The sequence below is a fragment of the Bufo gargarizans genome, chromosome 7 (assembly GCF_014858855.1).
Source record: "Bufo gargarizans isolate SCDJY-AF-19 chromosome 7, ASM1485885v1, whole genome shotgun sequence".
Taxonomy (NCBI): Eukaryota; Metazoa; Chordata; class Amphibia; order Anura; family Bufonidae; genus Bufo; species Bufo gargarizans.
The window spans coordinates 188,410,245-188,428,382 of record NC_058086.1 but is presented as its reverse complement, the minus strand read 5'-3'; the positions used below and the strand labels follow the sequence as shown (position 1 = coordinate 188,428,382).

The window sequence follows — 18,138 nt, the reverse complement described above, 5'->3', positions numbered from 1 at the left end:
GCAACGGACGTGTGAATGCACCCTTACTTTGTATTATTTTATCCTTTATTACTTCAAATCCTTCTGACAGCATTTGTTCTATGGTTCCTTATTTTATTATAGAGAGCCCATTGCAGTTTTATGTTAACTATCCCAACACCGCAATTGTTTCCGCATATGGACCTGGTCTTAGCTATGGTGTTGCAAACAGGACAGCCACATTCACCATTGTAACTGAAGATGCAGGGGAAGGTACGGCCACTCTCCTTTCTATTTCTTTCTTGCTTTTCTAGAATCTCCATCCTTTATTTCCACGCTCTCGTTGGTGTTTTCAGGATTGGATTTATGTATTTGTTTCTGATCTGGATTAGGTTGCCTTGATCTGGTCATTGAAGGCCCCTCGAAAGCCGAAATTAGCTGCATTGACAGCAAGGATGGGACATGCAGTGTCACCTACCTGCCGACCTTACCTGGCGACTACAGCATCCTGGTCAAATACAACGATACTCACATCGCAGGAAGCCCATTTATCGCTAAAATCACCGGTAAAATAGATTTTATTACTTTGTCCCTGCAAAAATATTAAAGAGTAACTAAAACTTTATATAAACTTTTAATATATTCTCCCTAATAAAACCATCTCTAATATACTTTATTGATCAATTTTTTATTTTTACTACATTTTTCCCTGCCTAAAGCGCATCATTCCCTGTGCGCTTAAAACTCTCAGCGGTGAACAGAGTACATTTTATCAATGGGGCAGCAGCGCAGGGAGTACGGGCAGGAGCGCACGTTGCTGCATTGCTGCTCCTGCCTGTGCCCGACGGAGGATTACTAACCCCTGGCATAGCACATGGGTACTCTGTACACATGTACTATGCCAGGGTTAGCTAAGCAGAGCGGGCTCCTTCTCCACTAAGCATAGTACATAGGTACAGGCCAGGTTGCCCATGTACTGCGCCAGGAGTTGGTAATCCTCCGGGGGCACAGGCAGGAGCAGCAATGTGTGATCCTGCCCATACTCCCTGCGCTGCTGCGGCCCCATTGATAAAATGTACTCCGGTGTACGGAGAACAGAGTTTTAAGGGCACAGTGAATGGTGCGCGTTAGGTAGGAATAAGTGTAGTAAAAATAGAAAATTGATTAATAAAGTATATTGGAGATGGTTTTATTAGGGACATCTTATTAAAAGTTTATATAAAAGTTTTTAGTTACGCTTTAAGAATATAAAATAAGATCTCTGCCATTGTACAGCCTAGTGTATGTACCCATGTGCCTCCAAATTGATGCCTTTATGACGCCACAACGTACAGGTCTGCTGCAGTCAGATGGCTGCTTTCATTTTTCATAGGTTTTATATATAGATAGATAGATATAGAGAGAGAGAGAAAGAAAGAAAAGTGTGGCAGCACCAATGTACAAAAAACGTGGTGGGTGCTATGTCCAGGGTTATCACTGCTTACCCAGAGAATGTAGATTGAAACGGACAGCACATCCAGTAGAAAAATTCAAAATGTATTCGACCACAGTGGCACAGTGAGGCGACGTTTCGGCTCAAAACACAGAGCCTTTCTCAAGCATCAAACATAAGTGTGAACATGGCATATAAGTAGGTGTACATAATTAGGGGGTGGATCAATCAATTGATACAATCAATATAATAGAAATATGTGAAAACATAATTACAAACAAATAAAATAAAAGTATAAATGGTATAGATAGTGATACAACACTAGGTGTAAAATATAATCGAAAATTGTACAGTGATATAGCATAAGCAACATGTGAGTATTAATGATGCTAATTACCATCAACTGTTATATATAAACATAATTACATCAATTTAAAAACAGGAGGAGCAAGCGATGGGAAAAAATGGCATACCACATGTAGACAGCGTATTGCCCCATGTCCGCCATAGCCAACATTGGGGTCTATCTCTAAGCAGTGCGCAGGCGTCAGGATGCGTCTCAGCAGAGTGACATCACGCTACGTGTAAGACAGGCGCGTCGCCCAAGTCGAACACAGCAAGACCAAACAATCCGTCAGTCTTCCAACACGCATGCCCACATGAAAACATGTGCGGAAGCGCCATGTTGGAAACTGGCAGGATGACCCAAAGATGTAAAATACGTGACATACATGGCTCATGGGAGGCAAAGAGAGGAGTTGGACACCTCTGTCAAGGGGGTACAATCTCCTCATATGGGCATGCAATATGAGCATGATCAGCATTGCCATGTCAATCATGCATACAAGTGCCGCCCCAAGTATACCTCCTACCAATGCCATAAAAAGGATTCTCCTAACAACCATAGGATCAACATGTATGTTTTAATTTTTATATTTTAATTTATTCACTTGGTATCTGACGAGACACAGCCTAAACCAGATCACTATATAAACAAAAAGATGATCAACTGTTATAAAGCGGGCATTGGGGTACGGTGTCCTCCAATGTGGCAGATCAGCACCACATACACTATGCACCTCTTCTTATATAATATCAAATCATCTATAAATGAAACAGATGAGAAAATAGAGAAGGTTAGAATCTTGAGTTAGAACTTATCCAAACACTTATGTCTAACTAACATCACCTACTCCGAGACAGAGAGCAGAACAGACAACACAGGAAAATATTGTAGGGCAAACCACTTCTTTATGAATATATCCCTAAATTATAATCTACATTGAGACCATTTGGACTCAAAGTATTGAGTGTGTGAATCCAAAAAAGTTCCTTCTTTTTTAGTAACAGGTTTCTATTGCCTCCACGCCGGGGCTGTGGAATATGGTCAATAATCCAACCACAAAATGTTTTGGAATAGGTAAATCCTTACGTTTTTTTCTTTATTGTGGAACGGTGATTGTTTAAGCGAGTTTTAAGGTCGGTAGATGTCTCACCTACATATAGTAGTCGACAAGGGCAACTCAGAACATAAATTACAAAATTGGAATTGCAGGTAAGATAAAAGGAAATTGGATACTCTACATTAGTAGTTGGATGTATAAACATCTTACTCTTGCAAATGTGTCTACAATTGACACAGTTGAGACATGGGAAACATCCCTTGCTCCGCTGTGTCAATGTGCTTTTTGTCTCAACCCAGGGCCTGGACCAATATACGCTTGTACTAATTGGTCCCTTACATTCCTGGATCTCTGATAGGAGAATAGGGGAGGAGACTTAAATTCAGGAATATGGCCCAGACAGCCACCTAAAATACCCCAATGTTTACTGATAACTCGGTAGATAATGCGGCTGTGTGCGGTATATTTTGTAATGAATGGGATCCTATTCTGAGGGCCCTTCTTCACTTTCCTTTTCAATAAATCACATCTGTCTGTGTCTTTTAATCTTGTCGATTTGAGATTGAAGCAACTTTGGGGGGGTACCCTCTTTGTTTAAATTTATTAACCATGGTCTCCAATGATTTTTCCAAGTCCCCAGGGTCAGGCTACTTTCACACTTGCGCTCGGCAGTCCGCTCGTGAGCTCCGTTTGAAGGAGCTCACGAGCGGACCCGAACGCTTCCGTCCAGCCCTGATGCAGTCTGAATGGATGCGGATCCGCTCAGACTGCATCAGTCTGGCGGCGTTCAGCCTCCGCTCCGCTCGCCTCCGCACGGCCAGGCGGACAGCTGAACGCTGCTTGCAGCGTTCGGGTGTCCGCCTGGCCGTGCGGAGGCGAGCGGATCCGTTCAGACTTACAATGTAAGTCAATGGGAACGGATCCGCTTGAAGATGACACCATATGGCTCAATCTTCAAGCGGATCCGTCCCCCATTGACTTTCAATGTTAAGTCTGAACGGATCCGCTCAGGCTACTTTCAGACTTAGAAATTTTTCTAAGTTATTAATGCAGACGGATCCGTACTGAACGGAGCCTCCGTCTGCATTATTATGATCGGATCCGTTCAGAACGGATCCGATCGAGCGCAAGTGTGAAAGTAGCCTCAGACGTGATTGTGGCGAAACCAACCTCGCCACTGGGTTTTGGAGGGGGCTGTTTGAAGGCCTCTTGCCTCAGGATTATGGCCCATGCTAACTTTTGAACCCCTAACCCTTTTCCAGGGAATTTTGGATAGGTTTGTCCCCCAAGTTATACTGTTTAAATTGATGTAAGTTATATGTATGGACAATGTAACCTCACAAAGTTATAACAACTTATAATAAGTGTAACTTGTCAGCTTGGGAGGAATATGCTGGGTGTGGTTCTATTGTCCCATTGTGTGTTTAAATGGTGATTCCTGTCCTGTTGTCCCCACATGTGTATTGGTGATCTCCCCTTTGTCCTGAGAGATAATTGGATTGTCTTCGGTTGTCTCCCAGGCAGAGAGGAGGAAACCATGATGCATTGTGGGGATATGTTGTATCTGTTCTGTGTCGCAGTCTCCCTTCTGGTCCTCTAGGGGGCGGGAACGATTGGTTGCTGTATTTACATTGTGTGTGTTGTGAATTACTGATTGGTTGGATTTCAAAACCCTGTGGGCAGTACTATGTTTGGTTTTTATCAATAAAAGAGGCTGTACTTGAAGTACAGTCAGATCACTGCTTAACCCTCAACACGGAGCCTTGTCTCGTTATTGGGGGGATTCCCTGTATGCTGTTGGAGACTGATTGACAGGAGTGTAAGCTGACGGATACGCTTTTCCTGTTCGTCTGCTGACAGCTATTTGTGAGGTTCCAGTTTGGAGTGCTATTTTGTATCCAGTTCGGGAGGTTGGTGTTCTGCAGTAGCTGTGCCTGTCTCTCGGAAAGGGGCATATCGCCTAAACGGATTTTAACCCCTTGTCTGCTGAAACCGTGCCGTTACATTGGTGGCAGCAGTGGGATCTTTCCTACAGCCAGAAGGACAGCTACAGGAGACACCATTTCTTTGGATTTTTACAACTTGAGGGCAACGCATGTCTCAGTACAGTGACCCTAAAAGCACCAGGATGGAACCAGCAGTGGAGTACAGATACTCTGTGGAGGAATTTGACCGTATGATGTGGTTGCGGCTGAACTTCTTCGGACCCAATCCAGCTGAGAAATACGTGAAGTTCGTGAGGAGTCTAGTGTCTAAGACCCTACTATACCGGGCAGAAGGTGACGGTCAGCTGCCACGTTGGGTGGACCTCCATCGGAGGTTACGGTTGCGGGACAGTGGGAGCCTAGTCTCCATTCCCCAGCGGCAGTGTGAAGTGCAGGGAGAGGAGAGCAGCGGCCTCCCTCCCCAGCGGCAGGCTGAGTTACAGGGGGCAGAGGTAGTTGTTCCTGCCCCCCAGCAGCAGAGTGATGTGCCGGGAAGACAGTGTGAAATGCAGGGAGAGGAGAGCAACGGCCTCCCTCCCCAGCGGCAGGCTGAGTTACAGGGGGCAGAGGTAGTTGTTCCTGCCCCCCAGCAGCAGCATGATTTTTTGGGAATTGGGAGCCTAGTCTCCATTCCCCAGCGGCAGTGTGAAGTGCAGGGAGGGGAGAGCAGTGGCCTCCCTCCCCAGCAGCAGGCTGAGTTACAGGGGGCAGAGGTAGTTGTTCCTGCCCCCCAGCAGCAGCATTATTTTTTGGGAATTAGGAGCCCAGTCTCCATTCCCCAGCGGCAGGCGGAGTTACAGGGGGCAGAGACAGTCGGTCCTGTCCCCCAGCGGCAGAGTGTCCTACAGGGAATAGAGAGCCCAGTCTCCTTTCCCCAGCAGCAGGACACTGTATTGGGAGCGGAGGCTGTCGGTCGCCCTCCCCAGCGGCTGGAAGTATGTATGGGAGAGGAGCTCATTACCCCCTCTCCCCAGCGGCAGCTTAACGCACCAGGGGGAGACAGTAAGCCCCACAACAGTGCAGATGGGACTGTGGTCTCTGTACTTACAGCACAGGGGGTAGGGACAGTCGGTCCTGCCCCCCAGCAACAGGGCTGTTTAGCCAAAGGGGAGACAGTCGGTTTCTCCCTCCAACAACCAGACTCCAACCAGGCTTCTTCCGTGGTAGTGCTGGCACCAGGGCAGAGTCCCGCTGATCCCTGCCCACAAAGCAACCTCCACTCCAAGCCAGGGAGCAACTCAGAGACCAGGAGTACCAGCTACCAATATAATCTTGGTGGATTCACTGGACAGAGACAGGCTACGAAATTCAGCAGGTCCAGTATTTGGTTGTGGGTGGGCTGCCAGACTAACTCAGGTACCGACCGGCGTGAGGTCAGGTATCTGGTTAGTCTTCCCTGGGGGGGGGGGAGATGTGTGGCGAAACCAACCTCGCCACTGGGTTTTGGAGGGGGCTGTTTGAAGGCCTCTTGCCTCAGGATTATGGCCCATGCTAACTTTTGAACCCCTAACCCTTTTCCAGGGAATTTTGGATAGGTTTGTCCCCCAAGTTATACTGTTTAAATTGATGTAAGTTATATGTATGGACAATGTAACCTCACAAAGTTATAACAACTTATAATAAGTGTAACTTGTCAGCTTGGGAGGAATATGCTGGGTGTGGTTCTATTGTCCCATTGTCCCATTGTGTGTTTAAATGGTGATTCCTGTCCTGTTGTCCCCACATGTGTATTGGTGATCTCCCCTTTGTCCTGAGAGATAATTGGATTGTCTTCGGTCGTCTCCCAGGCAGAGAGGAGGAAACCATGATGCATTGTGGGGATATGTTGTATCTGTTCTGTGTCGCAGTCTCCCTTCTGGTCCTCTAGGGGGCGGGAACGATTGGTTGCTGTATTTACATGGTGTGTGTTGTGAATTACTGATTGGTTGGATTTCAAAACCCTGTGGGCAGTACTATGTTTGGTTTTTATCAATAAAAGAGGCTGTACTTGAAGTACAGTCAGATCACTGCTTAACCCTCAACACGGAGCCTTGTCTCGTTATTGGGGGGATTCCCTGTATGCTGTTGGAGACTGATTGACAGGAGTGTAAGCTGACGGATACGCTTTTCCTGTTCGTCTGCTGACAGCTATTTGTGAGGTTCCAGTTTGGAGTGCTATTTTGTATCCAGTTCGAGAGGTTGGTGTTCTGCAGTAGCTGTGCCTGTCTCTCGGAAAGGGGCATATCGCCTAAACGGATTTTAACCCCTTGTCTGCTGAAACCGTGCCATTACAGTGATTCTTTTGGCCCTGAGGAATTGGTTAAAAGGGAGGTGTTCGACCATGTTCCGTGGGTGGCTGCTCTCAAAATGTAAAAAGGTATTTTTATCAGTAAGCTTGGTAAATAAAGTAGTAAGCACCTGACCTTCCTGAAATTTAACAGTCGTATCCAGAAATTGTATCTCTGTATCTGAATAGACAAGGGTAAACTGTAAATCCTTATTGATGCTATTAAGGTAACCCTGAAAATCCAACAGTTCAGAACAATCACCAGTCCAGATGAGGAAGATTTCGTCGATGTATCTCCACCACCTCAGAATCTTACTGTGGTGGTGGGATACATGGACGACATCCTCCTCAAAACACTGCATGAAAATATTGGCGTAAGTGGGGGCCACATGGGATCCCATCGCCACACCCCTGATTTGTTTATAAAATGTATCTTGAAACAGAAAATAATTCTGTCTCAAAATAATATTCAAAAGATCCACCACAAAATCACAGGTATGTGTAGTCAGAGATGACAGCTCCAGCATACGTCTCACCGAATTGACCCCAAGGTCATGATCGATGGACGTATACAGAGATGTCACATCAAAGGACATCAAAATAATTGATTGTGTATCACCAAAGTCAACCTCCCCTAACTTACATAAAAAAATCAGTGGTATCCTGAATATATGATTCTGCCCCACATGCATAGGTCTGTAACAATTTATCAAGGAAAATTCAAATATTGCTAAAAATAGATTCGGACCCCGATACAATTGGACGACCTGGAGGTAATTTCAAATTTAGGGTCCGTCTGCAGTGCCAAATAGACCTCAGTATCACTGAGCTGTCGTCTGATCTCCCCAATGTATTTAGAGGTGTCTAGAACCACTATATCACCACCCTTATCTGCAGGTTTCACAGTAAGGAGGGGGTCATTTCTTAATTGTTCAATTGCCTCAATCTCCAAACATGTGAGATTGGGGTTGTTGAGTATATTCCCCTCACATGACAATCTATAACTCGACATTTCAGATCTTACTGTGGCTATATAGGCATCAATGGCAGATTCACTGATCACAGGAGAAAAATTACTCTTTAGACGCAGATCAAGACCGCCCAATGTGAGCTCACTCGATTGAGCTGTGTTGACCCGCCGCCCCTTATTATAGAACCAAGTTTTGAGTTTAATTCTACGAAAAAAAAGCTGTTAGGTCAATGTCCAGATCAAACCAGTTAAGTGTGGTAGAAGGGCAGAACGTTTGTCCTCTACTCAGGACACTTACTTGCATCGGAGTAAGGACTTTGGAAGATAAATCCTTTTGGGCATCTGTGCTTTGCCCACCTGTGTGCGGATCTTGTTGTTGCGCAATTTTGGTGGTTCATCGGTGTCTACGGCCACCACGTCTGGTGCGGCCTCTCTTTGGTGCTGGTTGGTGGTACTGCCTCCTAAAAAAGAAGAAATAGAGGTAGCAGGCTGTTCTGTTCCTGATATCTGTGTATTTTTCTTTCTTTTCTTATCTTTGGAATAGGACTGGTTGTTTTCAAACTGCCACGCATAGATGGAACCTCTTTTATAATCCTCCAAATCGCGAGTCCATTTTATACGTTTACCCTCCTCAAAATCAATTTAGAGACATGATGCGATACATCTATGCGTGGCAGTTTGAAAACAACCAGTCCTATTCCAAAGATAAGAAAAGAAAGAAAAATACACAGATATCAGGAACGGAACAGCCTGCTACCTCGATTTCTTCTTTTTTAGGAGGCAGTACCACCAACCAGCACCAAAGAGAGGCCGCACCAGACGTGGTGGCCGTAGACACCGACGAACCCCCAAAATTGCGCAACAACAAGATCCGCACACAGGTGGGCAAAGCACAGATGCCCAATAGGAGATAACTGTCTTTAACCCCTTCCCGACCGCAATCTGTATATACACGTGATAGCTGCACATACCCCGTGCAGCTACCACGCTTGGATTAAAGCTTCTGCCCGAGCCCTGCTGCTGTCATGGACAGCATACAGTGCAGTAATGCCGGCAAGGGACCAATCAGAGTGGCCCCTTGCCGACAATCGATCCGATTGGTTAGTCTGTGCAGACTAACCAATCGGATCGCGGCAGTGAAAAAAAATGCCGGTTTCATGCTCTGATCTGCGCTCTGCAGATCAGAGCCTGAAATCAGGTAGGGTCCTCGTAATATCCCCCCGATCTGTGCCCCCGATCTGTGGCTGTGCCCCTCCAAGCCCCCCCTTGTGTCCGCCTGCAGCTCATCTCCTAGAGGCAGCTGCCCTGATGCGGTCCGCCCCCTCCCCGACCCATGCATTCATTCTCACCCGCCCCTCCTGCTCCAGCCTCCCTCAATATTGGAGGCCTTACCCCCCCCCATTCTGCCCCCTTTCCAGCGCTGCCCCTGATCCCCCTGCTGTGTGTGATGGCGGCAGCTCCATTACTGAGCCGCCGCCATCAGCAGAGAGTGTCAGCTCTATGCTGACACTCTCCTGTAACCCCATAGATGCCGTGGTTCTGGCATCCATGGGGTTAATAGAGGGAGGGATCTCCCTCTCTCACCCATCGGGGCTGTAGCGCTGTGATTGCAGCACCCGATGGTTGCCATGGCAACCGGACGCTTTGCAAAGCGTCCGCTGTTGCCACCTACAGGTCATTACAGGGCATCTAATAGTATTATACTAAGTATAGTACAGCCATCAGCCCCACTGGATCTTTATGATCCAAGAGGGACTTGATAAAAAAAGAAAGTGAAAATAATAAAAATGAAAAATAAAAATGTAAATAAAAAAAATTTTGCCTTTTCCTATAGAAAAAATAAAATACACATATTAGGTGTCACCGCGTCCGTAACGACCGTCTCTATAAATATATCACATGATAGACCCCGTCCGATAAACACCATAAAAATAAAATAAAAACAGTGCCAAAAAAGCTATTTTTGTCACCTTACATCTTAAAAAGTGCAACAGTAAGCGATCAAAAAGGCTTATGACCCCAAAAATTGTACCAATCAAACCGTCACCTCATCCCGCAAAAAATGATACCCTACAGTATTTAAGACAATCGCCCAAAAAATAAAAAATCTATGGCTCACAGACTATAGAGACACTAAAACATCATTTTTTTTTGTTTCAGATATGCTATTATTGTGTAAAACTTAAATAAATAAGAAAAAGTATACATATTAGGTATTGCCACGTCCGTAACGATCCTCTCTATAAAACTATCACATGACCTAACTCCTCAAATGAACGCTGTAAAAATAAATAAATTAAAACTGTTCCAAAACAGCCAATTTTTGGGTCACCTTGCCCCATAAAGTGTAATAATGAATGATCAAAAAATTCTATGTACCCAAAAGTGGTACCAATAAAAACCTCAACACTTTCTGCAAAAAACGAGACCCTGCACAAGACGATCGGCAGAAAAATAAAAAACATATGGCGTTCAGAAAACCAATCCAGCACAATCTGCCTTCCAAAAACCGTATGGCATTCCTTTCCTTCTGCGCCCTGCCGTGTGCCCGTACAGCAGTTTACGACCACATGTGGGGTGTTTATGTAAACCGCGGAATCAGGGTAATAAATATTGAGTTTTGTTTGGCTGTTAACCCTCAATGTTTTAAAGAAAAAAATTTATAAAATGGAAAATCGGCCAAAAAAGTTAAATTTAGAAATTTCATCTCCATTTTCCTTTAATTCTTGTGGAACGACTAAAGGGTTAACAAAGTTTGTAAAATCAGTTTTGAGTAATTTGAGGGGTGTAGTTTTTACAATGGGGTCATTTATGGGGGTTTCCACTATATAGGCCCCACAAAGTGACTACAGACCTGAACTGGTTTCCAATTCATATAAGTATTATCCCTGTGCGCATTGTTAAACGTGAAAAATAATCTTTATAATCACCTGTCCTTTTCGCCACATTTGTGCCCAGCCGCACCCCAACTGCCGGATCCTTAGGCACACCCATCTCACCAGTATTCACTTCGCTGGGCGGTATTTTCCTGTCCCCGACATTCGGAGTTCCTGCGCATGCGCCCGTCACCCTCGTTCGCCGGGATCACATCATTCCCTATTGATGCCGATGACCGTAACTTCATATTGTGCATGCGCAGGATCTCCAAATGTCAGGGACAAGAAAATACTGCCCAGAGAAGTCAATACTGATGAGATGGGCGTGTCTAAGGATCAGGCAGTTGGGGCGCGGCTGGGCACAAATGTAGCGCAAAGAACGCCCCTTGGGCAGAAAGGACAGGTGATTATAAAGATTATTTTTCACGTTTTACAATGCGCCCAGGGATAATACTTATATGAATTGGAAATGTATTACAATACCTAGGAGGGCATATAAAGATCTAATTATGCTCAGAAGGCCTGACAGTGTCCCTTTAAGCTCAAAACTTGGTTCTATAATAACGCGCGGATCAACACAGCTCAATCGAGTGAACTCACATTGGGCGGTCTTGATCTGCGTCTAAAGAATAATTTTTCTCCTGTAATCAGTGAATCTGCCATTGATGCCTATATAGCCGCAGTAAGATCTGAATTGTCGAGTTATAGATTGTGATGTGATGGGAATATACTCAAGAACCCCAATCTCACATGTTTGGAGATTGAGGCGATTAAACAATTAAGAAATGACCCCCTCCTTACTGTGAAACCCGCAGATAAGGGTGGTGGGATAGTGGTTCTAGACACCTCTAAATACATTGGGGAGATCAGACGACAGCTCAGTGATACTGAGGTCTATTTGGCACTGCAGACGGACCCTAAATTTGAAATTAGCAAAATGATTGATAGATGTTTAACTAGTGCGGCTCTAGCTGGCATCATTGACAATGATCTTGTGGAGTTTTGTACTGTTAGTCATCCGGTTACACCGGTATTGTATGTGCTTCCAAAAGTACATAAATCATTGGTCGACCCTCCAGGTCGTCCAATTGTATCGGGGTCCGAATCTATTTTTAGCAATATTTGAATTTTCCTCGATAAATTGTTACAGACCTATGCATGTGGGGCAGAATCATATATTCAGGATACCACTGATTTTTTTTATTTAAGTTAGGAGAGGTTGACTTTGGTGATACACAATCAATTATTTTGGCGTCCTTTGATGTGACATCTCTGTATATGTCCATCGATCATGACCTTGGGGTCAATTCGGTGAGACGTATGCTGGAGCTGTCATCTCTGACTACACATACCTGTGATTTTGTGGTGGATCTTTTGAATATTATTTTGAGACAGAATTATTTTCTGTTTCAAGATACATTTTATAAACAAATCAGGGGTGTGTCGATGGGGTCCCATGTGGCCCCCACTTACGCCAATATTTTCATGCAGTGTTTTGAGGAGGATGTCGTCCATGTATACCACCACCACAGTAAGATTCTGAGGTGGTGGAGATACATCGACGAAATCTTCCTCATCTGGACTGGTGATTGTTCTGAACTGTTGGATTTTCAGGGTTACCTTAATAGCATCAATAAGGATTTACAGTTTATCCTTGTCTATTCAGATACAGAGATACAATTTCTGGATACAACTGTTAAATTTCAGGAAGGCCAAAAGAATCACGTCTGACCCTGGGGACTTGGAAAAATCATTGGAGACCATGGTTAATAAATTTAAACAAAGAGGGTACCCCCCCAAAGTTGCTTCAATCTCAAATCGACAAGATAAAAGACACAGACAGATGTGATTTATTGAAAAGGAAAGTGAAGAAGGGCCCTCAGAATAGGATCCCATTCATTACAAAATATACCGCACACAGCCGCATTATCAACCGAGTTATCAGTAAACATTGGGGTATTTTAGGTGACTGTCTGGGCCATATTCCTGAATTTAAGTCTCCTCCCCTATTCTCCTATCGGAGATCCAGGAATCTAAGGGACCAATTAGTACGAGCGGATATTGGTCCAGGCCCTGGGTTGAGACAAAGCACATTGACACAGTGGAGCAAGGGATGTTTCCCATGTCTCAACTGTGTCAATTGTAGACACATTTGCAAGAGTAAGATGTTTATACATCCAACTACTAATGTAGAGTATTGTAACAGTCCTATGGGCTCACCTGAGTCAGAGGACAGCTGGCTGGAGGTAGGAGTGGAGCCCAGTGGCAAGGACCGCAGGCAGGTAGTAGGTGCAGGAAGTCTTGCAGAGGCGTAGTCGGTAGGCAGGCGGTGGGTCAGGGCAGGCAGCAGTAAGCATGGTCAGACAATCCGGATGGCAACAGTGGTAGCAGTTCAGTAGGTAGGGACAAAGCAGAAGAGTAGTCGGTAGTCAATTCCTGGTCAGCAGTGGATTTCCAGTAGTAGCAAGAGCAGCAGATGAGGAGAAGCTTGATCAAGGCTCAGGAGCTCAGTAAATCAGCAAACTGGAGTGCAAGGGGCTGGACTTATATAGGGAAGTACCAGGTGTGGGGAATCAAGGGTGATGAGCAAGGCTTGGCAAGACTGAGGTTAACTAATAGGCTTCAGGGAGGAATGTCCAGAGCCTAGTAAGCATGGCTACCGCCTGGGATGTAGCTGGTCACAGGTTCAAATCCTGACAGTACTCCCCCCCCCCCCCTTCCAAGGTGACCTCCGGGCACCGCAGGAGCAGGCTTACCGAGGTGCCGTTGGTGACACTCTTTTACCAGTCTGGGGGCGTGGACATTTTCTTCTGGCTCCCAGGAGTTATCCTCGGGAGGGTAACCCTCCCACCCAATTAGGTATTGTAGTCTTCCCCGGTGGTTCCTGGAGTCGAGGATCTTTGCGACAACGTATTCTTCTTCACCCTGTACCCTCACGGGTGGTGGAGGGGGCGAGTGGCGGCCTGTGAAGGTGTTCTCCACGTATGGCTTGAGGAGTGAGCAATGGAAGACAGGGTGCACCCTAATGGAGTCCGGAAGGTCGAGCCGGAACGTGACCTCGTTGATTTCTGCGGTGATCCGGAACGGACCCATGTATCTTTGGGCCAACTTTTTGGAGGGGACCTTCAATCGGAGGTTCCTGGTTGACAGCCACACCTTGTCTCCCACATGGAAGCCCGGGGTGGGTTTGCGACGTCTGTCTGCTCCCTGTTTAAAGCACCTCTGGGCAAGCTGGAGGTTGTCTATAATGTTCTTTTGTGCCTCCTGAAGGGTTGTTAGGCATTCGGCCACTGCTGGGAGGGTGGAGGCGACAGGTAGGTGGGGAATGAACACCGGGTGCGAGCCTGTGTTAGCAAAGAAGGGGCTGTGCTTGGTTGAGCTGTGCTCAGCATTGTTGTAGGCGAACTCGGCCGTGGGGAGATGATCAAGCCAGTCATCCTGCAGGTGGGAGCTGAAACAGCGTAGGTACTGCTCTAGGGTCTGATTAGTTCTCTCCGTCTGCCCGTTTGACTGAGGGTGGAAAGCGGAGGACAGGTTCACTTTAACCCCGAGCGCCAGGCAGAAGTTCTTCCAGAACTTTGAGGCAAATTGTACGCCTCGGTCGGAGACCACGTCGTCCGGGATCCCATGCAGCCTGAAGACCTCTCTGAGAATAAGATCGGCCATCTGTTTGGCGGTGGGTAGGCCTTTGTAGGGATGAATTGGGCCATCTTGGTGAGGCGGTCGACCACGACCAGGATGGTGTTCATCCCTTTTGAAGGAGGAAGGTCTACCACAAAGTCCATGGAGATCGAGCCCCAGGGGCGGGAGGGAATCGGAAGGGGTTGTAACAGACCCACGGGAGAGGAACGAGGAGTCTTATTGCGGGCACAGACCGTGCACGAAGAGATGTACCTCTTGATGTCCTCCTTGTATGTTGGCCACCAGAAGGAGCCGGAGAGAAGCTCCTGGGTCTCTCTTGTGCCAAAATGGCCGGCCACCTTGGAGTCATGGTTGAGTTTGAGCACTTAAAGCCGTGTGATTTCTGGTACATATAGTTGTAGGTCCTGATGAAACCAATGACCGTTCTTAAACATAAGGCTGACATTCCCTGTGGGGTGGGCGAGGAAGGGGTCATTTTCGTATCCTTCTTTGATTGTGCCCAGGAGTTCTTTAGAGTAGGTGGCCCCTACGACCCTTCTCTCGGGTAGGATGTAATATTGGCCCTTGTTACACTGTGAGGGCTAGGAAAACATTCTGGAGAGGGCGTCAGCCTTGCCGTTTTTTGATCCGGGGCGATAGGTGATGAGAAAGCGGGAAAAGAATAGGCTCCATCTGGTCTGTCTGGCTGAGAGTCTCTTAGCGCTGCGAATGAACTCGAGGTTCTTGTGGTCAGTTAGTACGATTATGGGGTTGGTGGCTCCCTCCAGCAGGTGTCTCCACTCAGAGAAGGCATCCTTGATCGCCAGTAGTTCTTTGTTCCCGATGTCATAGTTCTTCTCGGAGGGGGACATCTGGCGGGAGAAATATGCGCACGAGTGTAATAGCATCCTCTCCCCTGTCCGTTGTGACAAAACTGCCCCCACCGCGGAGTCTGATGCATCCACTTCGACTGTAAATGCAGCTCGGGGGTTCGGGTGGATTAGGATTGGAGCAGAAGTGAAGATGAGTTTCAATTTAGTGAAGGCCTTCTGGGCCTCGGGTGTCCAAGAGAAGGGGACTGCCTTCTTCGTGAGTTGGGTGATTGGTGCTATGACCTTGGAGAAGTTCTGGATAAACTTCCGATAGAAGTTGGCGAAGCCAATGAATCGTATCTCCTTCTCGTTTCTCGGAACGGGCGAGTTCAACACAGCTTGGACCTTCCTCGGGTCCATATTTAGGCCCTCTGGGGAGATGATGTATCCGAGGAACTGAGTGGTGGTTCGCTCAAACTTACATTTCTCTAGCTTGATATAGAGAGAGTTCTGTCGGGGTCTCTGCAGTACCCTACAGACGTGTTCGCGGTGCTGCTCGAGGTCTTCAGAGAAGATCAAGATGTCGTCCAGGTAAACGACTACAAACAGATCCAGCATGTCCCTGAGGACATCGTTAATGAAGTGCTGGAAGGTGGCGGGAGCATTGCAGAGTCCGAAAGGCATGACCAGGTACTCGAAATGACCATAACGCTTCCGGAAGGCGGTCTTCCATTCGTCCCCAGGGCGGATTCGGACGAGGTTGTAGGTCCCTCGAAGGTCGAGTTTAGTGAAGATCTTCACTGCCCGGAGTCTCTCGAGGAGTTCTGAAATCAGTGGGAGCGGGGAGCGTTTTTTTACAGTTATGTTGTTAAGCTTTCTGTAGTCTATGCAGGGATGCAGGGAGGAGTCTTTTTTCTCTACGAAGAAAAAGGGAGCTCCCGCGGGGTCTTCATCCAGGTACTCTTTCAGAGCCTTGAGTTCAGGCTCTGAGAGGGGGTAGATACTGCCGAAGGGTATTTCGGCCCCGGGCAACAGTTCTATAGGGCAGTCGTAGGGTCGGTGTGGTGGCAGCTTGTCTGCGTTTTTCTTGTCGCAGACATCCTGGAACTCACGGTATTGAGGGGGTAGCAGATCCTTGACGGATAGTTTTGAGATGGTGGTGTCTTTGGGTGGAAGGACGGGTTTGTGGGAGCAATTTAGCAAGCAAAACTCGGACGGGAATCGTATGCAGCAGGTTTCCCAGTCCACCGAAGGGGTTGTGGGTGGCCAACCATGGGATGCCCAAGATCACCGGGAACTTCGGGGAGGCGATCAGTGAGAAGTGGATCTTTTCGCGGTGATCGGGTTCTATGAGGAGTTGTAGTTCGGTGGTTTCGTGAGTGGCCGGCCCCGAGGAGAGTGGGGATCCGTCGACAGTTTCCAGGTCAACAGGGGCTGCCTTGATTGTCAGTGGAATGTTCTTTTCGCGGGCAAAGGTTAGGTCCAGGAAGTTGCCTCCCGCCCCGGAGTCTAACATCGCTGAACAGGGGAGTTGTTGCCCCTCAATGTCGATGAGGATGGGGACGATGAAGTGGGATCCAAGAGCCGCCGTGTTGTTATTTTCAGGGGCTGTTGGCGGGGTTAGAGTCTGTGGTTGCTCCTTTAGTTCTGTGACGGCAATAGTCTTTTGGATCTTATGAGGACATTTGATGGCAAAATGACCCGGCTCCCCACAGTAGAGGCAGAGGTTTTTCGGCCAGCTGTCTCTCATTCTCAGCTGTGGATAGAGACCTACGTAGAGCGTCGACCTGCATAGGTTCAGTTGCTGACTGGGGGTCGCGCTGGGCGGTGGAAGAGAAGGAGTAAGTGGGTCTGTGGTCCAAGGACCAGAGTCTTTCTTTCTTCCTCTCGGAGAGTTTATGATCTATCCGGATGCATAACTGAATGAAGTCATCCAGATCGTCTGGGGCCTCAACTCTGGCGAGTTCATCCTTTATTAATTCGGACAGGCCTCGCCGGAATTGGCTCCTCTGTGCCGCTGGGTTCCAGGTGGTGTCCGTGACCCAACGGCGAAACTCAGCGGTGTATTTGGCGACGGAGCGTCTCCCTTGCCGCAGACTATGTAGTCGCGCCTCGGCTGTCGCACAGCGGGTGGGGTCGTCGAAGACTTAACTCATGGCGGTGATGAAGTTGTTTAGGTTGTTCACGGAGCTGACTGTTAGTCTCCACGTATGGTGATGCCCATGCTAATGCTTCATCCGTCAGGAGATTGACCATGAATAGCACCTTCTTTTAATCGGTGGTGAAGGGGGCCTGGTACATCTGAAAATAGATGCGGCATTGGTTTAGAAACCCCCGATACTGGTGTCTGTCGCCGCCGAGTCTTGATGGGAGTGGCATGCGGGTGTCTGCAGCGGACGTCCAGGAGTTGCCTCTGTAGTTCAATAATCTCGCTCTGTTGGCTTTGGACTACGCCTTGGAGCTGGGAAAATTTCTCTTGATATGTAGTACCAAATTCTTGAAGTTCGGAGACCTGCTTATGCAGAGTGGCCATTGCGGACTCCATAGTGGGGCTGATTATTCTGTAACAGTCCTATGGGCTCACCTGAGTCAGAGGACAGCTGGGTGGAGGTAGGTGTGGAGCCCAGTGGCAAGGATTGCAGGCAGGTAGTAGGTGCAGGAAGTCTGGCAGAGGCGTAGTCGGTAGGCAGGCGGTGGGTCAGGGCAGGCGGCAGTAAGCGTGGTCAGACAATCCGGATGGCAACGGTGGTAGCAGTTCAGTAGGTAGGGACAAAGCAGAAGAGTAGTCGGTAGTCAATTCCTGGTCAGCAGTGGA

The 18,138-nt window shown here is 47.3% G+C and overlaps 1 protein-coding gene across 1 annotated transcript in view; it reads left to right on the top strand.

Annotated features, from left to right (window-relative positions):
- Nucleotides 1–18,138, top strand: part of LOC122943041 (filamin-B-like) — a 258,267-nt gene that overhangs the window by 137,481 nt on the left and 102,648 nt on the right. The window contains exons 22-23 of the mRNA XM_044300431.1: nucleotides 103–231; nucleotides 351–524. Of these exons, the coding sequence (XP_044156366.1) occupies nucleotides 103–231; nucleotides 351–524 (303 nt within the window). The remainder of the gene's footprint in view (nucleotides 1–102; nucleotides 232–350; nucleotides 525–18,138) is intronic.